This window comes from Culex pipiens, chromosome 1 (genome assembly GCF_016801865.2).
Source record: "Culex pipiens pallens isolate TS chromosome 1, TS_CPP_V2, whole genome shotgun sequence".
In the NCBI taxonomy this organism is placed as follows: Eukaryota; Metazoa; Arthropoda; class Insecta; order Diptera; family Culicidae; genus Culex; species Culex pipiens.
Genome location: NC_068937.1, coordinates 27,422,691 through 27,444,782, shown reverse-complemented (window position 1 = coordinate 27,444,782; position 22,092 = coordinate 27,422,691). Strand labels below are relative to the sequence as shown.

General features: G+C 37.1%; 2 protein-coding genes across 2 annotated transcripts; one reads left to right on the top strand and one right to left on the bottom strand.

Moving 5' to 3' along the window:
• Nucleotides 1-14,881: 14,881 nt before the first annotated feature.
• LOC120413342 (nucleic acid dioxygenase ALKBH1) lies at nucleotides 14,882-20,337 on the bottom strand. The gene is made up of 3 exons (XM_039574121.2): nucleotides 20,116-20,337; nucleotides 15,386-15,930; nucleotides 14,882-15,333 (listed from the first exon to the last, which is right to left on the bottom strand). The coding sequence occupies exons 1-3, from the start codon at nucleotides 20,221-20,223 to the stop codon at nucleotides 15,012-15,014; spliced, it is 975 nt and encodes a 324-aa protein (XP_039430055.1). The 5' UTR covers nucleotides 20,224-20,337; the 3' UTR covers nucleotides 14,882-15,011.
• Nucleotides 20,338-20,997: 660 nt separating this feature from the next.
• Nucleotides 20,998-22,049, top strand: LOC120413330 (nuclear nucleic acid-binding protein C1D-like). The gene is made up of 3 exons (XM_039574103.2): nucleotides 20,998-21,090; nucleotides 21,172-21,475; nucleotides 21,555-22,049. The coding sequence occupies exons 2-3, from the start codon at nucleotides 21,224-21,226 to the stop codon at nucleotides 21,756-21,758; spliced, it is 456 nt and encodes a 151-aa protein (XP_039430037.1). The 5' UTR covers nucleotides 20,998-21,090; nucleotides 21,172-21,223; the 3' UTR covers nucleotides 21,759-22,049.
• Nucleotides 22,050-22,092: the final 43 nt, after the last annotated feature.

The window sequence follows — 22,092 nt, the reverse complement described above, 5'->3', positions numbered from 1 at the left end:
CATAAAAGTCCCTTTGACACCAAATTTCCATCTCATCACCTTTTCAGGCTGCAAATTAGTGAAAAAACATGTCTTTTTTCGCATGTTCAAAAATGTAAGGGGTCGTACCGCCCTCCGTCAAGAGATATCAAAAAACGGACCTCGAATTCGTGATTTTGTTCCTGAAAAAAGTTACCCCTTAGGACGAAGTTTCTCGCAAAGCTACGAGGGTCGGGGCAACTTTTCCCGATTTCGTGTGAGTTGGTAGAGAATTACCCATAAATAATATATATATTTAACCATGTTGTTGAAGATTCCACTAAACCTTATTAAATGAAGTCAAGCATTTCCATATTTTACCAACAAATAAAGTGCACACACTGCAATCAGCATGCAATATTTCCTTTCGCGCTCCTACGACGATGGCTTCTAAAACTCGACAATGCCCCATTGTCATTCACTGCCTCACTGGAAAAGTCCTTTTATTGTGTGCTTTATAGACGCTAAAAATGGTGTTCCATTCCTGGTATAGCAGAATGGAGTGTGCCCTCTTTACACTGGAAATGTAGGGATTCATTCATTTGCCCCGTTAAACAGCATGGAGTAGTTACAATAAAGGAGGTCTCTAGAAAAAAAAAAAACAATTTATTATATTTTGAAAATTTTCTAAACATTTTTTTTCCATTCCTTAAAGTTCAAAAAAATAAAAAATCTGTTTCGTATATTTAAAATAAAAAAATCCAAATCAATATTCGATATCTCAGAGAATTACTTAACAATGAAAGGGGGTTCGCAGAACATAGAATGTGTCTCACATATTTGCGCACCCATTTGAGCACATTTTTTCCCGACTCCATTCCCGCCTGGTCCTGATGGAAATGCCGGAAAAGAGGTCCTTGAATTGCATGCATGCAAACAACCCAACCATTCACAGCAGTGCAGTTGCAAAAGAGCTGTTGCACTCGCTGCTACTGGGTGGGAAAATCCCTCGGAAAATGCACAACGAGAGGACGGCGATGATGGCGAAAACCGTAATGATGGAACCTTAAGGGGCTGTGCAACCCGCGAAACTCAAACTCGGATGCACTGTATGCACTTATGCAGCAGAAGCAGAAGCAGTGCATTTCACTCTCACTTCTCCACGTGTCAGGGGAAGGCATCTGTACACTGAAAGAAACTGACATAGCAAGTTCAAGTGATTTTTCATGTGAGCTTCTCAAAAATTCGGCACAATAATTTCACATGCTTTTCCTTTGACTCGGATATGTTTAACATGTCACATGGATGTGATATTCATTTGAAATCAGCTGATGGCTAACGAAATTTTTTTCATTCTTTTATCGCATGATGTTCACTCTGGTTTCAAGTGAATTTCATTTCGATTTGCCCCATTTGACTTTTCCCATAATTTCGAAGTGAAAATCACGTGAGATTGAAATGTATTGGTTTTTGAAGGTGTTTGATGAAAAATTATTCATTCGTAAGATGGCGACGGCCGACGGACGTGCTCAAATCGAATAATTCGTAATCGTGAACAAATTCATAATTTTTTTGGCTTAAAAATGAAAGTTTTCGTCTAATAACTCGTTGGTAAGTAATAAATTAAAGAAAAAGTTCGAATTTACATAAATCTTAATTTTCGGTGGTTTTTCAGGAAATCATGTTCGCAGTGCTGAACGAGGCGGATTCCTTTCACCGTGCCCTTGACCACTCGATCCGGATTATCAAGGTTGATTCGGTGGGGGACTCTACTCCGGAACCGTCTTGCCCACATCAAGCTGTTGAACGACCCCAAGATCCGGTTTCCGCTGCTGCAGCGATACCACCACAAGCTCTCCCGGAAGCTGTTCCGTCGCCCGTACACCTAATACCAGAAAACTGTGCCGCCGACACCAGACGTGTACCTTTAGTTCCACCCTTTTTTATGGAGAGTAATTCGTGAAAATTCGCAAAAAAGGTCGATGGTCCGTTTGGTTGTGTTTGAACTTTTTGTAATTGTTTTTTTATATCAAATATTTAAAAAAATGTATTATAACTTGTGCAATAAAGTTTATTTGTAATCGCAACAAAAAATCTATTTTAATATGCAGAAAACTATACATGCACTTTCAGAACTCATGAATTTCACTGGAAAACCATCCCATTTATACTACAAAATCATTTAAAATTCCTGTGCATATCATTCCAAAGTCATGTGAGCTTTCACGTCAAATTAACGTGTTTTGCATTTGGATTTGCCGGTTCGTGCGATAGATTTTTTTCAAGGGATTTTCACGTTACATTCACATGCCAAGTCGTATGGGGCAAATTCATGTGTAAAACATGTGATATTACTATGTGCTTTTCTTTCAGTGTAGAATCATAGATTATTAATCAAGTAGATGTCCCACTTGGAAGTTGCTCCATATACCTAGTTGGCGACACCCCTTTAGCGATCTGCGCGCCGCCATCGTCAATTTACAGGTACTAAATTGGAAAACAAAATCATAGTACTCTGTGCACTTGTCTGTTGAAAAATTGTTTTGTTTTTGACAAAGTGTCACCGAATTGGGTTCAACGCGTTTTTGAACAAACTATTTTTGTAATTTACCTTTTAAAATCCTAAAACACGTAAAAAAATCGGCCGCCAGGTGTGTACTCCAGCAGGGCAAGTAGCAGTGGCAGCAGCAGTAGAGAATCTGACTAGAATAATCGAACCGGAAACGGGAGGAGATGCCTCTCTTCAAGCCGAACACGGGCAGTTCCCACTCTATGGCGAAACCTCTGCGGATTTGCACCACTCCCCCGGCCAGGTGGAAAAGTCTCGAGTGATGGCAACGAAGGTTAGCGAACTGAGCTACAGTCCGCTCCTCAAAGAGATGCTTCTTTGTATATGGTTGTTTAGAATCCTTTACCATGTGTAGATGCTTCATTTTATTATTATTTTTCCAGACATGAAGAACTTATGTAAAACTTTTGCCAAAATGCAGCGCAAGAATAGACAAACAAACCTAACGCAGATTCCGTCGTTCATGTGCATCAGATTTAAAGAGGCCACTTCCGTATGCTAAACTACCCGGCTGACATTGAACCGCAAGAATAATCTTCAGCTTTGGGACATGTTCTGGAGCTGCTCCAAAATCTAAGAACAGTGTTTCCCAAAGTGGGTATTGGGCCCCGCTAGTGAGGCCTGACAAGTTCCTAGAGTGGCCGTGGGCCCACCAATGATGTATGAAAGGTGGAGCCGTGGAGCCTAGGTGAAAATAGTTTGCGAATCAATGATCTAGACAAATAAAATTTAATCAGCATGTAGGTGTATGATATCCGTTTTATTGGGTCTACGTTTTATTATCAGTTAACAAAATAGAACAAGAAACAGTTGTAACAAAAATCGAGGCATTTCATCATGGTGCCCAGCATGTGTATAGATTAGACTTGTGTTTCCGGTCGCCTCCGCTATTCCGGCAACGGTGGATTGTCGCACACCGTGGTTCTAGTGGAACCGGGCCCGGGAAAAGCTTTGCTTGAGTTCTGTTCACACGAGAAAGTTGTGTCCGCTAGAAGCACCGACAGTTACGGTCAGATTCTAGAACGCTGCGCAGTTTCCGTTTGCTGTGGTGGAATGGTTGGGAGGGTTAATCAGGTTTAGAGTGCAACCGGAGGGCCTGTAAAAATAAATTTTCACATTAGCAATTTTTCTGTTAAACTTTTTTCTACTCACTTGCTAACACGTCTCCAAGATGAACGGATCGCACCCTCGAAGGAAACGGCTTCGTTCGTAGGATTTTCGGTGGTCAGAGATGCCCGCATCGGATTCTTCTAAGAGGAAAAAAGCCAACGATTTGAAGGGGAGCGGTCGTGGCTGAATGGTTACGATGTTCGCTTTATAAGCGAATGGTTCTGGGTTCGATACCCATCTGCTCCCAACGAGAAAGACTCATTGAATTTGGAATTAATGAAAAAAACTTCAGCTCACGGCGGGGTTCGATCCCCTGTCCTTAGGATTGGCAAGCAAAATGCTTTCCACTTTACTGTGGAGCATTAGTAGCTATAGTAGGACTTAGACTGATATAGATGAATCCAAGAAACGGACGAGAATAAAGTTGAATGCAAGTTGAATATCAGAACATACAAAAATGCATTGCATTGCATGCATGCAGGCGCATTTGAAATGAACCTACATTACCTCGCTATGCATGCAGGCGCATTTGAAATGAACCTACATTACCTCGCTATAAATAGCCTGGGCGACTGCTAGAATTCATCCAATAAGAGATGAGAAGAATTGAAAGCATTCCCATTAGAAATGAGAACACACGAAGAATTCGAACAACAATGCCAACGGTCGTTACCACTCGCCTAGGGTGGCTCCTCAGACCATTCACCTTCCCAAAAACCGTCCAACTCCAAGCGAAACTTACTTGAGGATACCGTGGAGATTTTCCCTTAATACTCTTAAAAAAAGTGGAGCATCAACACTTCCCGTCTTCCAATTCCCTTTCCTTGTCCCTGGTGCGCGGTGGAGATGGGAGCGGCCGGCAATGGACGGCTGCCATGGTGGTGAGAATCTGGTTCAGGTGGAATTGGTTCTATTCCCAATTATCGATTCCTAGGCAACTTGGGCTTAGACAATCATCACATCACATGGCGAAAATCCAGTCTGCAATCCGCTAAAATCACCGTCTCCTAGCGAAGCGAAGCGAAGCGAAGCGAAGCGAAGCGAGGAAAAAAGCCAACGATTTGAAGTCCCACTTGATGATAAAATGTTGACAGAAAATAAACAAAGTTTGAAAAGCAGCTGTTGCTACGATGCAACCGTAACACTTGAACTGAAACTGGGGAAAAATAATTTTCCCTTTGGAAACATCGAAAAGTAGTACCTGTGAATTGCCACCAGGTGCAATTTTGGCGTGGCGGTAGTGTCGCCAGCCCCAACAGGGGAGTGGCGTATCTATATATATTTAGTCTATGGTAGAATGCAGTTTTGCATGCAAACAGATGTGGGAGAATTGGGGTGAAATTTTAGTAGGCCATGTTTAAAAGGTTGTCTCTGGCAATTCAAATTGTTAAATTTCTACAATTCGTTTTAACATTTTTTTCAAATTCTTAATCAAAGGCATTGTTATTCTTATTTTGAGGGATTTACAAGTCATCCCAAAGTTGTGAAATAATAAAAGACGATTCAAATAAAGAATACGGTGTACTTGAAAATGTCGTATTTTCACAAGACAAGTGCATATTATCCCCCTAACGAAATCCTAAAATTGTTAAACTATATGTTTTTCCACGTAAAATTACTTGAATCTTAACATATCAGAATGCAATCTTCCATCAGAATTGAGTCAAAGTGTCAAAATATTGATTTTTGCTTATATTTTGGGATTCTATGGGTTTGTAAAATTATTTTATATTTCTTTAAACGAAAATGTTCTTTATTTCCCCAATTTTCAATGTTTAAATGAATAATTTAAAAAAATTCTAAAATTATATTATCCTTCCGAAAAAAAAATGCTTCGAAAATTTTGGAAACAAGACTAACATTTTAAAAGAGCAAAACATTCAATATTATCAATACCAATATGCGCTGTATTTCAGCATCTAGAGGTCCAATCTTCAATTACTCTTAAGCAATTGTATAGGAAATTTTATGAACTTTTCGAAAAAAAACCTTTTCAGGAATTATCGATCATGGACACTATTTTAAAAAAATCGAAATAGGGGAATTTTTCAGTTAAAATAATAATAAAAATAGCTATATCTTGAAAACGGTGTAATTCTGACAGAAATTTTTATTTTTACAAACAACAAATTTTTTCGAAAAATCATAAGTTGGCAGCAACATTTTTTCTATTGCTTAAGTTGCGATTTTTTTGCACCCTAAGACAGATCAAAAAATCAAAAATTGAAAATACGGATTGTAGGAAATTGATTTTTGATGAAAAAAAAAGTTAATTAAAAAATCGGCCAAAAAATCCGTGTTCCTATTTTTTCTGAATAATCCTCATGAACACCTGCAATTTTGCCGAAGACAACTAATCCATCATATTTTTTTCAAAAAGCTACAGATTTTCAAGTATTAACGAAAATTGTATGGAAACTTGTACGGGTGAACCAAAATGGTGGTAAGTTTGACAAAGTTAGAGCCAAATAAGCAAAAAAATAAAATGGCTTATTTTCGAGGGTTTTTTATGATGCATTTGAGAAAAATAGTCTTAGATGACATAGTTTGCCAGAAAAAATGTTAGAGTTTAGACAATGTTGCTAGAATTGACATACCTGTGCCCTACAACTTTCTAGAAAAAGGAAATAATATAAAAAAATATTTTGAAAAAGTATGATTTGCTATAAATAGTCCATTCTGATTGTGAACAACCTTAATTTTCTACCAAGCCAAAAAAGTTTATGAGTGTGATATGTCTTGATTAATCCAGTATTTCTCAAGATAAAAAAAAAACAAGATAAACATTTATTTAAAATCTTCAATAATTTATCATTAATTTTTTAATATGTCATTTTTACACCTTTAACTGTTTGAAAGATTAGTCAATGTTTTATTTTTTCAATTTTCAATTTCAATTCGGTTTTATTTGTGAATAATCAAATTACAATTTGTACATATTATGAACCTAACAGAGTTTTTGTGTTCATTTCAGCTGTGTGTTACGTCTTAATTCGGTTTAGAGCAATTATAACTGTTAATTAAATGCACAAACAAGAGTAAGAAAAAGTTTTCTAAAAACTTACGCAATTTGTTTTATTTTTTAGGATTGACAAAGATAAAAACTTTAGAAAAAAATTAAAACTGAAAATTAATCTAAAATTTCCAGGATATTGTAAAAAAAATAATGAATCATGCTTCATAATCCGGTATGATTTTTTTTGTTTTATTTTATCTCGAACTCAAACTTCAAAATTCAATTATGATATATATTCCAATAAAAAGTAGTTCAAATTTGATTGAAATAGTTTTGTCCTTTCCACACTTTTTTCAATTCGCTGCAAAAGACAATGCATTACTTTCATTATATGATTTTTTCTAGTACATTAATATTTTTAGAACAAAAATAAAAATTAACAAATTGCTTTCTTTTAATACATTTCAAAATATACTTACGATTTAACAAAAAAATAATTTTTTACCTTTTCCAATGTTTTCTCTTTAACTATAAAAAAATATAGATTTAATTCATTAACAGTTTCCACTCCATTTTTCAATCGTTTTCTAGATATTCAAATAAAAAAAACTGTATCATTTGCATGAACCTCTAATCTCATGCCATAACCAACCCCACACGCCCCACCATAACGAACGTGAAGCTTTCGTGCTCCTTTCAAACCTACTCCCTTTTTCAGGACTCTTAGTTCCGTTCCGTTCCTGTTTTGCGGCGGTGCCCACCCAGGAATGACTGCTATTTGCTGTTTCAGAGTGTTCTGAAACAGTTCGTCCATTGTTTCGTGGCCCCACAGAAGAACCAACCCACAGCTTCGTAGTTCCGCGGTGAGGGCAGGGCTCTGGAGAGTGCACTTCAAAAACCAAGCCTCGGTGCATTCACCAAAAATGCACCCCACACACACATGTCTTCTGTGTTCATCATCACTCGTCAAAGTGATGAGTTGAGAATGAGACAAAAGGTGACATTTTTTTTGAGAGGGAAAAAAAAGTTAGGGGGTGGCTTTACAGAATTACAGTGAAGTTTCGACCTTTCCAAAGATTTTTTTAAATGTTTCATCATGGCTGAAATTTGAATTCAACAACAACAAAAAATGTTCTCAAACATCCTACAGCTCCAACACAATAACTGCTGCATAATTACTAGTAACCCCACTTCTCCTCCCCCACACTGGGAAGACATTTTCCGTGATTTTCGCTAATGACTTCCTACGTGCTGAACCCCTTTTTTGTGCGCAAATCTTGAGCACTTTCCGGTGCTTTTAAGGATGCGAGTCAACAACCTAGAAGAAAGCACCATCTTTTTTTTTGGGGAACGAAATTCCTAACGAGTTACCTCTGTGCTTCCTGAAGAGGTGAGCTTTTCCGGGGGAAATTCCGGCGAGTGATTCTTTATTTAGATGATGTTTGAAAAAAGGTAGGGGAAATATACCCTTTCTGATCAAACACCAGAGTTTGATGCTCGATTAAAGCTCAAAATTTTTTATTTAGGCTATGAACATACCAGCAACAGCACCGCCTCGAGTAAGCACGCAAATGTATGCCACTTACTGGCCAAAAAGTTCAATTTTAATGCACTTTTGATCATAATTTCTATTTTGCGAGACCATTTCTCATCATTTTGGTGGCACACACATCCACACGCAAGATGAGAGGTTAACTGCTTAACGAAAGTCGCCATCAATATCTTTTCACTTGCGCTAACGAATTCAAAGCGCTAAGAAATAAAATTGCTTCCAACTACCGGCAACATGTTATTTTGCACATTAGTTAGTCACTCACTTGAAAAATAATCCCGAAACATGTAAATAATTAGCAAGCGACATCAAAAAAACAAACGCGCCAAGTCTTTTGACGTTTGAATTTTGACGGCCCATTCCAAACGAAGGCTGGAGAAAACCGAGCGAGAAGCGAAGGCAAATAAAGAACAAAGGGTGGCCACCAACACCACCAACATGCTGGTGCAGCGCCTGTTGGAGTGAGCAAGTGCTGCCAGGAAATTTTCTCTATAAATGCTACATTTCGTGAGAGTTCGCTTAAAATTTCATCAATTTTGGCAGCACTAAGCAGACCCAAAAGAGCGCTGGAAGGAAAAAAGAACTAAGCTGAAAATAGGAAAATTGGCGTGGCCCAATGCACTCGACTGATTAGAATGCATTTGGGATTTTTTTTAATGCTTGTAAAAGGAATAGCATAACTTTTAATAAAAGTGAAAATAAACAGAAATGTTCACAAAAAGTTGCTCTACTCCAGGGTTGACCAAAGTATGGCCCGCGGGCCAAACGTGGCCCGCGAGGTCATTTTATGTGGCCCGCGGACCCATTTTGAATGATCATCTAAAATGGCCCTTTAACGCATCTTCAAGTGATTTTATAATTCCTAGAAATTAAGGTTAAGTTTATGCTTATTTTGTGAACCTTTTTAGATTTTGTTAATATAAAACTAATTGTATAATCGGGATCAAAGTATGGAAAAGCCATACTTTGATCCCGATTATATGAAACAAATATTGTGTTAAAAATCTATCTTATCGTAACTATCTATCGTAACACGTTCAAATGTAAATTATGTCAAAATCTTAATCAAAAATTAATTGAAAATTTATTAAAATTGGAGGAATAAATTTAGAAAAATACTTAAGCAACTATTTATCATTAAGATTGCACATAATTTAAAAAATAATTTACACACTTTTACAAAGTTTGTGTCACCCCTTCTAAAATATATTTAAAAATAAATAAAACAAATCTATTTAAATACAACTTTAAAACTTTCATTATATTTGTGAAATCACGATAGTTTAGGCACGAAAGTTGCAATGAAAAGCAGATGAATAATTTTTTTTTTTTGATTTTCTGATTTTAATTAAATTTAACCAATTGATTTGAGGCTTTTTTGTACAAACTGTTTAATTTCTTTTTGTTTTCTAATATTTTGTTTTTTTAGCTTTATAGCTAAAAGATTGAAATTAAAAAAAAAACATTTTTTTTTCTCTTATGGCCCGCAAGCTCATGTGAGCTTCAAATTTGGCCCGCCATTCAAAAACTTTGAGCACCCCTGCTCTACTCGTTGGTGTACTTGGTTTTAGTAAATTTCAAGGAACACTCCAGATTATCCAGCATCATTCAAACATGACCGCTTATTAGGCTTAAAATGGGTATATTTCCCCTAATACAACTCAACAAAAACAAATATCTGAAAATGAGAGTTTTTCTACAAAATCATTTTATACATTTTTAATACCTTAGCTCCCTAGCAATTCACTTTTTAAGATTTTTAATTTTGTAATTTCTGACTTTGATAATTCTTGAACCATAAAATTCATGATTTTCCAAATAATTTTATAAAAAAAAGAACAGCAGAATCTTTAACATTGGAAACCGACTAATAAAGTCGAAAAAAGAAAATTGTAAAAAAATCTCTCGCTATTTCACATATTTTTCACCGAGATGTTTCTTCATTGTGTAGCATTCATTGTGTAGCAAAACAATGAACATTTTTCGTTTTGTTATACCTAGAGTTGCCTATAAATTGGAAAGGAGGAACGTTATCAAAAAACTGAACAGTCATCTTCAATTGCAAAATTTATTAAACATTTGAAAACAGTTTTTGAAGTTTTTGTTTTTTGGTTTTTTTTTCAAAAACATTTTTTCAAAAAGTTATGCCGTTTAAAAAAGTATGAATTTGGAAGGTGTAATTTAGGAAGGTTGCATGTTACCTCTTTTATGATGTTATTTTACCTTAATTTAGACTGAAAAAGTGACATTACACCAGAACAGTGGTAAAATTACACATTTTCAGAGGTTAAAATTACACATTTTTTCTGACATAAAAGATGTACCCCCTTCCCAGATGTAATATTACCATGATTTTTTTTCTGTGATTTTTCACGATTCTATAAACTTGCCTCAAGGAGACTTTTTAGTTTTATAACATAATTTTTTTCGTGTATCCTTTTTTCAAATCCTAAGGGAGTGTCTTTATAAAGTAACGCAGTTGGGGAAGGGGGATCCTATTTTTTGCGTCACGGAATAAAAGCATGCTCTCTAAACATAACCTGCAACTTTGCCGAAAACACCAAATCGATCCGGAATCCCTTCTTCGAAATTACGAGTCATAATTCGAGGGTACGAAATAAAACTTGAGCGCCCTTATTTGAGCTGGATAAACTGTAGTAATTACCATATACATCCCCCTGAGTTTTAGTTAAAAAAAAAGCGCCAAAAAACGGATCCATTACACAGCTGATGAGCATTGAAATCAAATTCATTAAATTTGGCTAAGGCACGATCCTTTCATTATTCCGAGTCCTTTGTTCATTTGGACCACTTCATAAAACAATGCATACTGTTCCTTCTGCGATTTAATTTTGGAGGATCAAAGGGTCTATTTCAATTCCTTTTCTTTTGAATTTCACATTAAACGAACCGGCATCTTGTACTTGCACAATAATGGGTGTGTGCACAACTACTTGAACTATACGAACAAGCAAAAAAGAAGAAACGAAAATGGTAGAGAAATGTTAATAAAAGTCAAGATGCCGCCAGTCATGTTCGGAGCCGAATTTGCAAGTGAACTCGCGTACAGCATACATGTAGGATGAAAGTAATCATGTTTGTTCTTCCATTTTTATGTTTCCTATTTCATTCGGTTGGGATGTGGAAAAGTCTATGTTGTTGCGGTTCGTGTATTGGGTTTGGCTGGAAGTTTGAATTTGCTTGTTTGGCGCAAGTCTTCGCCGTAGTTGTTGTTGTTCGTTACACGGTGGAAAATGTGTACCTCAAGAAAAAGAGGGAAAACGTAATATTAGCAAAGGCTAACATGACTATAAGAACCTACTTCTTTATGCTGATGCTGAAGGAGGGAAAAAAATATCAAACCACCAAGTTGAAAGAAGTCTATTCTGGTGTACACGTGGGAGTGAAATTACATAAAGTCGAGAGTACACTCATGAGCAGCAAAAGCAACAGCAGCATGAAAGAACACGCCACTCATAAATGTAACAACGAAGCAAAACACGCCGCACTATTGCAGCAAACACAAAAATTGCAAGCCTCTTCAACGAGAAAAAAAGGCTGAGCTTGAACAACTTTGGCGGCTTATTTCTTAGAACTAGCGAGCAGAAAGAACCTCAACCAAGGAGGCTGTGTGCGAAAAGTGTGTATGTTTAGTTCAGAGCAAGCGCCACTGTGTTAAGAAAATAGTACGGTAAAGTGGAGTTGAAGTATGTGTGTATTAACGGGATATCAAAGAAGGCGGTGGTTCTTTGAAGAGATGCCGCGAAACTGCGTTGGTGGTAGAGGGCTTCAATTACAGGTTTGCTGCGATTAAACATTGCCAGCAGACAAGGAACTTTTCCTTTTGTTCAGTTTTAATTGAACTATTGCTATTATTATAATTATTTTTTTGCTTTTTGCTTTTTTGCTTTTTTGCTTTTTTGCTTTTTGCTTTTTTGCTTTTTTGCTTTTTTGCTTTTTTGCTTTTTTGCTTTTTTGCTTTTTTGCTTTTTTGCTTTTTTGCTTTTTTGCTTTTTTGCTTTTTTGCTTTTTTGCTTTTTTGCTTTTTTGCTTTTTTGCTTTTTTGCTTTTTTGCTTTTTTGCTTTTTTGCTTTTTTGCTTTTTTGCTTTTTTGCTTTTTTGCTTTTTTGCTTTTTTGCTTTTTTGCTTTTTTGCTTTTTTGCTTTTTTGCTTTTTTGCTTTTTTGCTTTTTTGCTTTTTTGCTTTTTTGCTTTTTTGCTTTTTTGCTTTTTTGCTTTTTTGCTTTTTTGCTTTTTTGCTTTTTTGCTTTTTTGCTTTTTTGCTTTTTTGCTTTTTTGCTTTTTTGCTTTTTTGCTTTTTTGCTTTTTTGCTTTTTTGCTTTTTTGCTTTTTTGCTTTTTTGCTTTTTTGTTTTTTTGCTTTTTTGCTTTTTTGCTTTTTTGCTTTTTTGCTTTTTTGCTTTTTTGCTTTTTTGCTTTTTTGCTTTTTTGCTTTTTTGCTTTTTTGCTTTTTTGCTTTTTTGCTTTTTTGCTTTTTTGCTTTTTGCTTTTTGCTTTTTGCTTTTTGCTTTTTGCTTTTTTGCTTTTTTGCTTTTTTGCTTTTTTGCTTTTTGCTTTTTTGCTTTTTTGCTTTTTTGCTTTTTTGCTTTTTTGCTTTTTTGCTTTTTTGCTTTTTTGCTTTTTTGCTTTTTTGCTTTTTTGCTTTTTTGCTTTTTTGCTTTTTTGCTTTTTTGCTTTTTTGCTTTTTTGCTTTTTTGCTTTTTTGCTTTTTTGCTTTTTTGCTTTTTTGCTTTTTTGCTTTTTGCTTTTTTGCTTTTTTGCTTTTTTGCTTTTTTGCTTTTTTGCTTTTTTGCTTTTTTGCTTTTTTGCTTTTTTGCTTTTTTGCTTTTTTGCTTTTTTGCTTTTTTGCTTTTTTGGTTTTTTGCTTTTTTGCTTTTTTGCTTTTTTGCTTTTTTGCTTTTTTGCTTTTTTGCTTTTTTGCTTTTTTGCTTTTTTGCTTTTTTGCTTTTTTGCTTTTTTGCTTTTTTGCTTTTTTGCTTTTTTGCTTTTTTGCTTTTTTGCTTTTTTGCTTTTTTGCTTTTTTGCTTTTTTGCTTTTTTGCTTTTTTGCTTTTTTGCTTTTTTGCTTTTTTGCTTTTTTGCTTTTTTGCTTTTTTGCTTTTTGCTTTTTTGCTTTTTTGCTTTTTTGCTTTTTTGCTTTTTTGCTTTTTTGCTTTTTTGCTTTTTTGCTTTTTTGCTTTTTTGCTTTTTTGCTTTTTTGCTTTTTGCTTTTTTGCTTTTTTGCTTTTTTGCTTTTTTGCTTTTTTGCTTTTTGCTTTTTTGCTTTTTTGCTTTTTTGCTTTTTTGCTTTTTTGCTTTTTTGCTTTTTTGCTTTTTTGCTTTTTTGCTTTTTTGCTTTTTGCTTTTTTGCTTTTTTGCTTTTTTGCTTTTTTGCTTTTTTGCTTTTTTGCTTTTTTGCTTTTTTGCTTTTTTGCTTTTTTGCTTTTTTGCTTTTTTGCTTTTTTGCTTTTTTGCTTTTTTGTTTTTTTGCTTTTTTGCTTTTTTGCTTTTTTGCTTTTTTGCTTTTTTGCTTTTTTGCTTTTTTGCTATTTTGCTTTTTTGCTTTTTTGCTTTTTTGCTTTTTTGCTTTTTTGCTTTTTTGCTTTTTTGCTTTTTTGCTTTTTGCTTTTTTGCTTTTTTGCTTTTTTGCTTTTTTGCTTTTTTGCTTTTTTGCTTTTTTGCTTTTTTGCTTTTTTGCTTTTTTGCTTTTTTGCTTTTTTGCTTTTTTGCTTTTTTGCTTTTTTGCTTTTTTGCTTTTTTGCTTTTTTGCTTTTTTGCTTTTTTGCTTTTTTGCTTTTTTGCTTTTTTGCTTTTTTGCTTTTTTGCTTTTTTGCTTTTTTGCTTTTTTGCTTTTTTGCTTTTTTGCTTTTTTGCTTTTTTGCTTTTTTGCTTTTTTGCTTTTTTGCTTTTTTGATTTTTTGCTTTTTTGCTTTTTTGTTTTTTTTTTTTTGCTTTTTTGCTCGAGTCTGGACTGTGACTGGACCGTTGATTTAGGGTTTATTCAAAAATTCAACTTCGATTTTCAAAACAGTTGATGTTGCTTTTTTAAAACTCAAAAAATCTAACAGTTTTGTAGATTAATTTCATCTGTATTCACAGAATCCCCCAAACGTTGCCTATTAACAAAAAGTCACTTTTCTGAACTTTATCCTTCATCTAATGCCGAACCGAAGCTCTTCAGCCTAAACAGAAGAGCAGTCAAAAAGTGAGAAACTTTTCCCTCCCCACACCACTAATCATAGTGCATATGAAATTAATCTACGGAACCGGCAAATATCCCACTCCGCACACTCAGACACCACACACCAGTTTGCCAATGTTGAATGAGCCGACCAAATGAGAGCGAACTCGGTTCCTAATGTGGCCGAATCGAAAAAAAAGAAGTGTGTAAAAGTTTGCCTTATCCATCCATCCCGAACCGGAACCGGATAGTCTGCCGGCAGATCCAAACAGAATACCATCTCATTATGGGGGATCGTTCGTAGGTTACGTATAGTTTTGAATTCGTCGTTTTTTTTTCCTTTTCTATTTTGGTCTATTTCACTTGCCATCGTAATCGTGCTATCCTGCCGCACGTGCATTTTGGGTTAGATTGAGTTGAGGACACCATTTTGAATTTGACATACTTATCACACTGTTTATGGATGGCCCCTCAAAATAGTACCTATTTGCACTCGAGGGAATTCCGCAAAAACTCCGGGGCAATTTCGGATCAAAAAAGGGAGCAAACGGAACAAACTTTATCGTTCTCACTAAACCGGTGGTAATTTTAAAAATTTAATCCAACCACACACAAAAATAAGCAGGAAGCGATTCCGTCCTGGACCAAGTTGCGCCAGGGCTGGAAGAGGGGGGGGGAGGGACCTCGTTTACAAATGATTTTCTCCCTCATTTAAAACTTGTCTAATATTGATGTTGATTCGGCTATTACCAATGTAATCAGCGAAAGCACCCGTGGTCATCGTCGCTGTTGACCGACAGTCGGCAGTTTGCACTTCCGGTTGCTCGTCCGGTGACTCCCACCGTTGGCTTCGTTCCGACTCCGGACAATGGAAAACTTTTGGCACCGCGTGGTAGCACAGTCTGGCCTCCCGAGTCATCACGATAACGTCGCCACTCCGGAGCAGCAGGGCGTCCGGCCGCTCCTCTTTGGTGTGCCCTCCGATCAGGAAGATGGCCGGTTGGCCAAAGCTGCAAAACATAACCTTCAAAAATCGGTTTCAAAAGAGATTCAACCAATTACCTAAACGAAAACAACGGCGCCTCCAGATTCTTCTCGGAGTGGTCCGTGTGCCCTGCCAGGGTACTCCCGACGGGGTAGTAATTCACGATGGCCGCTTCCGGTCGGAACCGGACGAAGCCCAGAACCTGGGCAAAGTGACGGCACAGGGCGGACAAATCTTCCGGGAACGCATTCCGAGCGGATTCGTCGTAAATTTTGTTGGTCCAATCGTATTGATATCCCAGCGTGGTCCAACGGAGCGCCTTCAGGAGTTTCCTCCGGTCGGCCGGATCTTCGACGGTCGTGGCCGTAGCCCACCAGTCGAATTGTTCCCGCGTACTGCGGAGTGCGTACTTGTCTACGATGGCGTCCGGAAGGTTCGTGTGGTTGGGATGTTTCGGATAGTCGCAGATACAGCGCGTCATCCAGTGTCTTTGGGAGTGTTTGGTGAAGGGGTTTTTGATGATGATGAGTCCGGGCCTGTTCTTTAGCGCGAATATCCGCCAGGAACTGCTGTCGAGCAGATCCGGGAAGGTGGCATTATTTCCGACAGTGGACGAATAATTCTAAAACAAAAATAGTGTTAACAAAATGAAGCACTTCCATTCGAGCAGTTTTTGCTTTTTTCTACAATGTATTTCTTATGGAGCGAACTGTCAAAAACTGCTCGACTGCGGGTGCTCCATTAACTACCTTAATCATTTTATTTTGATTTATAATTGTCTCATGTCTTTCGGTTATGTCTTTGACATCACCATCGGGTTTTTTTTATTTTGCGTTATCCCTTCGGAAGTCACGTGTCTTAACGTTTCATGGAAGTTCTCTTACAAAGGGTGTACAAAGTACACGTACTCACCAAACTCTCATTACTGAATTCAGTTAAATTTAATGAAATCTGCACTACTGAAATTATCAGTAAATGAAAACTTGCTTAAATTTCAGCAAACTTTGACAGCTCCATACAAATTTTAACTGAAGTTCAGCGAAAAACTAACAGAACATTTCAGTAGTGCAGTTTTCAATAAATCGACGGTTTTATTTCAAAAGGCATCATGTACATTTTGACACTTTCTGGGTTTTTGCATATTCTGAAAGTACTCCTAATAAGCTACCTCTCCACCAAAAATGAGCAAAAGTTACTTCATTAAAGTCTGTTTAATCATGATTTTAAATAAGGTAACATAAACAAAATCTCTGCTATCAGCAGTCCCTGTTTATAAAGCCCTGTCAACCTGTCAAACAAAAGACTATACCTCGTGACGAAAAAAAAGCGTCATGAAAAAAGCGCCATGTACATTCGGCGAAGAAAAAGGAATCATAACAAAGCGTCCCCCTCAATGACAGCAGGGTGATTTCAAAAGAAGCTATGTTTGTTTTTTTTTTTTTTTCAAATAAAATTACGGAAATAATGTTTTATTGAATTTTGATGATCAAGTATCAATAAAAGCATGGTTTTTCATCGTTTGTTATCATTAGAACATCTTATTTTGCTTTTATATTAAAATGGGAATTGAAGTTGAATGCTCAACATTCAAATGCGTTTTTCTCAAAAAGGATGGTGTGTACATGATGCTTTTTGAAATGTTGTCATCGAAATATCAACTGAAAACGAACATCAGAATTTGCTGTGTATTGTCTTTTGCAAGCCGGGACCCGTGGCGTAGGGGTAAGCGTGGTTGCCTCTCACCCAGTCGGCCTGGGTTCGATCCCAGACGGTCCCGGTGGCATTTTTCGAGACGAGATTTGTCTGATCACGCCTTCCGTCGGACGGGGAAGTAAATGTTGGCCCCGGTCTAACCTAGAGGTTAGGTCGTTAGCTCAGTCCAGGTGTAGGAGTCGTCTCCCTGGGTCCTGCCTCGGTGGAGTCGCTGGTAGGCAGTTGGACTCACAATCTAAAGGTCGTCAGTTCGAATCCCGGGGTGGATGGAAGCTTAGGTGTAAAAAGAGGTTTGCAATTGCCTCAACAATCAAGCCTTCGGACACCTAGTTTCGAGTAGGAATCTCGCAATCGAGAACGCCAAGGCAAAGCTGTAGAGCGAATAATTTGATTTGATTTTTTTTGATTTTGTCTTTTGCAAGCAGAACATAACCAAACTTTTCGGCACCCGTCAGCAAACGTTAAATGAATACAAATTGCTGGCCGGATCTTTTTCCGGATCTCTTCCGGAAAAGATCCGGCAGCAATTTTGTATGGTTTGACGTTTGCGGAAGGTACTAAAAAAAGATAAACAAATCACTTCGTGCATCAGTCAATGCGACTGCTTTTGGGTTAAAATAGGGTCCTAAAGTCCTATTTAAATTTTAACATTCAACGATAAAAGGTAAATAAAAGGCATGCCAGATAACCATTTAAATTATGGATGAATCTACTACAGTCCCCTTGAAATGAGCTGTCAATGTAATACTATCTGACAGAAAGCTTTTTTTAAATGTATTTAAAAATAAATTTAAATCTTTTTGTTTCTGTACAAAGTGTTATTGTGTTCAGAAAATAGGTAACACAAATCGTTGGGTGCAATCTAAACTAAATTTTAGGAAAAGTTACACATGAGCAACTCTCTACAAAATCGGCCGATTTGGACCATTTTTATTTTTTGTATTTTTTTATTTGGCTCAAACTTTGTGGAGGCCTTCCCTATGACCAAAGAAGCTATTTTGTGTCATTGGTTCACCCATACAAGTCTCCATACAATTTTGGCTGCTGTTCATACAAAAATGGTACGTAAATATTCAAACAGCTGTAACTTTTGAGTGAATTTTCTGATCAATAGGTACCTACAACTTTGCCGAAGACACCAAATTGATCTGAAAATTCAATCAAAAATTACAGCTGTTTGAATATTTACGTACCATTTTTGTATGGACAGCTGTCAAAATTGTATGGAAACTTGTATTGGTAAACCAATGACACAAAATAGCTTCTATGGTCATAGGAAAGGCCCTCACAAAGCTTGAGCCAAATCAAAAAATACAAATAAAATTCATTTTTGGTTTTGGTTGAGAATTGCACACATTTTTTTTTTTTGTAAATTTGGAGGGTGTAATTTTGGACGTTTGAATATCACATATTTTATTATGTCATTTTACCTCAATTTAGACTGAAAAAGTGGCATTACACCAGAAAAATGGTAAAATTACACATATTCAGAGGTAAAATTACACATTTTTTCTGCCATAAAAGATGTACCCAATCTCAGATGTAATATAACCATGATTTTTTTTTACTGTGTATATTGTACGATCAGTTCCTAGCTGGACTCGGTCACTGGAAACGACCGGCGACTCAGTGACCGACGAAATAGGCGGCGGGCCAGATGCGGGCATAAAAATGTCAAAATCTCTTCCCCCCTCACTTCGTCTCACCATCCAGCTGCAGCTTTGTTGACAACCAAACGGAGCACGCGGTCGCATGATGGCGGCATCGAGCCAGAATTAGGGGTAATCATGTGATTAAAAATGAAAGTTTTTTCAAGAAAAATAATATTTTCCTGACCGAATAAAAAAATTTCGAGCGTGTTCAAACAATTATTCCTGATGTCGGAGAAGTGATAAAAAAGCAAAATTTTAATCCATAATTTTTCTGTAAACTGATTTTTTTCACTCCAACTGGGAACCCCTAGGTCTATCTACGACCGTTTCCAATGACCGTGAGAAGATGCCAGAAAATCCAGCTACGAGCTAAATCCACAATAATAAGAATTCTTTAATTTGAATTTCACTTTTTCGAATGAGCGTTCATTTGTATCCTCGCTAATTTGAACGTAAAAAGCACTCAAATGACAAAATTAGTTGCCAAACTGATGTCGACATTTCAACCATATTTTTTGACGATTTCCGAGCGCGTGGTTTCAAGTTTTTAGCAGCTGGCAGTCGTTCTAATTGGGTCCTAAAATGAAGCTTAGATTGCTGATATTATTGTTTACATCGATAAAGCCTATTTTTCTGAGTACAATGACCCTTTGTACGACCACAAAGCGTTTAGAATGGATTTTTAAATCAATTTGGAAAAATTAACCTCGCGGTCCTTCTTGACAGAAAAGTTCCTACTTGACAGCTCGTTCCATGGGGACCATAGTTGATCCATCCAAAAAATGTTGTCTTGTCAATATTTTTTTTTGCATTAAAATAAAATAAAGTGATCAGAAATGGTTTTTAATCATGTTTTTTACCGTTGTACATAAAAATTGACATAGGGCTTTAGTACCCAATTGGCGTAGAATATTTCAGAATTTGAATTGAGTTGATCGGGCTTAAAAAAATGGTCTTATGTTTATAAGGTTGTTGTATGGTTGTATGGAAAAAATAAGTTGGCCAAATTTAGTAAACACAGCAACTTTTCAGTTACCTTTGATGTCCTAAACAACTCCCCAAAGTTTGAGAACGATTGGTTTACTCCTCGCTTTGCGCAACGATATTCAATTTTTTATGGAAATTTGTATGGGAAAAACATTTTTTTATTCTGAAATTTATAAAATTCACTTTAGACGCTCCATTAAAACCGGACTCGTATTCGGTTGCTGTGAAAGGTGCTCTACAACTTTCCCGAAGAGAGTAGGGTACTAGCTTGCCCCTTAAAAAAGATACAGCGTACTCAAAACTCTAAAACGTGTTTTTTGCTGGAAAATCAAATTCTAGCTATAATTACATCAAAATGTTAAGAATATCGGTCTTCTGACACGTGCGCGTGACACTGTTCTACACGTGTTACGCGCGCGCAACACGTAATATTCGGACATCCCATGGTTGTTTACCTGCAGTCGGCAATCTAGTTCAGCACCATCCTTGTCCGTATCGATTACGTTCTCGAAGCTTGGTGGCGGATCTCGCGCCTTGTAGTATTTGAACGACTCTTGAAACATGTTTCTTTTTTCTTGTGGTTTTTGAAAAACACTTCAACTTTTAACTTTACAGATGTTTTGTGGTAATTTAGCAAAATTTAAATAATTTTCTCGTCTTTTGGAAGTACATCTTGTTTACATTATTCTAGTACTGCACTAAACTAGTGTCAACAGGACACTGAAATGAAAAGGTTGGAGTCTTGTGATATTAATCCTTTTAAGATGATTATATTTTATTTAAATTTGTCATAATCAATCGTCTTTCAACTTTCAATCGGTTTTCGATCAATCTTTGAATTTCAGCGGAAAAGCAATGAAAATTCAGTTGGTTTCAGAAAATAGTGCAAATTAGTGCTGGAGTTCCTGATGGCTGCAGACCGGACCAACTGGAAGCTAACCCATTATTCTCGTTTACATTTAATGAGACGGTGATGCACTGTTTGTTTGCAAACCCTTTTTGAACAATTTACGACCAACAAGGTCATAATTGATTTTATAACTGAACAATGCATAGTATACTGTGTAAAGGCAATAATGTTTCATGTAGAAATGTCTTATGGTACTAGCCATCAAACGAACGTACCATTAGTTTTCAAATAAACAAGCTTTGAGTTTAAAATCAATAATTGAAAAGGTCAAAACGCAAAACTAACTACATAACTTCAACGAAATGTGCTGTTTGAAACGACATTCTTAACAAATAAAATTAATCAAGTAAAAAAATAACATTAGTAGAGTCATCCAAAGTACGAGCATTCCCGCGTGCTCACGCACACACTGTCAAAGTTTGTTGCAGTACCAGATTACAACGCGTGTTTTTGCCGCATGAAAACATATCAGAACTGTCAAAACTAGGTATAACTTTTATTTTGGTCGGAAGGTGGCCAGGCAAGTGCCTTCGTATTTCGCCTTCAAATAGGTAATTAAAACGTCCCGCACGGGCTGAAACCGGTTCCTCTTCATTCGCAGGAGTGGCCCCCGACGGAATACACCGCCCGAACGCCCGAACCCGCGGCACAAAATGGAAGTCGTCGAGCACGAGGACTTTGACTATGGCGAGCTGAAGAACGACACGGCCTTCATCAGGAAAAACGAAAACCTGTCGGAGTGCATCGAGCGCATCCGGCAGAACCTGGCCGTGGCCCGGGAGGACTACAAAAACTACGAGAGCTTCACGCTGGAGGAAAAGGTCAAGTACGATCTGCATCTGTCGTACAGCATTAACTCGCTTTACTGGATGTACCACAAAATCATCGGATTGGACCCGAACAAGGTGAGTGGCCGGGCTTGGTTTGTGTCTTTGCAATGTTAAATGAACCTGTTGGTGGGTGTCTTTGCTAATTTCGTCGCAGCACGGCATCAAGGACGAGCTGGCGCGCATAAAGGCCGCGATGCTGCGCGAGAAGGAGATCTACGACCACAAGTACAACCGGCCGCAGCTGGACCAGGGCGCGGCGAAGCGCTTCGTCCGGGCTGGGCTGTACGACCACAAGAACCGTGATAAGCCAGAGGCTAACGATCCGCCGCCGAACAAGAAGATCCGCTTCGAGAACTAGAGAGGAGCTGTGGCCAAAGGTGGAGGGTGGCGGCGGGGCCCCGGGTCACCGCCTAGCCCCCTTCGGGGGTACAAATTATTGTTATCGCTTCAGGTGGGATAGTTTTGTAAGTTTACCGATTTTTTTGTCTTATATTATATACAGCTGAACGCTCGATTGATATCTTCCCGTGAGTCGTGGAACGCCGTTTCGCGGTAAACTGTTCCTCTAATCAAACAACCGGGGTTGCTTCGCAGAAAACAGAACGAATCTTAACAAAGATTAAGAATAAACCTATAATTTAGTCACTAAGTTTAAATAAATGCAGTGTTTGTTATCCGAAATTATCCCCTAG

Excerpts from the sequence above, each read along its gene's own strand:
- LOC120413342 (XM_039574121.2), bottom strand. The coding sequence starts at position 20,223 with ATGTTTCAAGAGTCGTTCAAATACTACAAGGCGCGAGATCCGCCACCA. Across the intron at positions 15,931-20,115 it reads AACTAGATTGCCGACTGCAG|AATTATTCGTCCACTGTCGG; the intron begins GTAAACAACCAT and ends TTTTTGTTTTAG. Across the intron at positions 15,334-15,385 it reads GCGCCGTTGTTTTCGTTTAG|CTTTGGCCAACCGGCCATCT; the intron begins GTAATTGGTTGA and ends TATGTTTTGCAG.
- LOC120413330 (XM_039574103.2), top strand. The coding sequence starts at position 21,224 with ATGGAAGTCGTCGAGCACGAGGACTTTGACTATGGCGAGCTGAAGAAC. Across the intron at positions 21,476-21,554 it reads TCGGATTGGACCCGAACAAG|CACGGCATCAAGGACGAGCT; the intron begins GTGAGTGGCCGG and ends ATTTCGTCGCAG.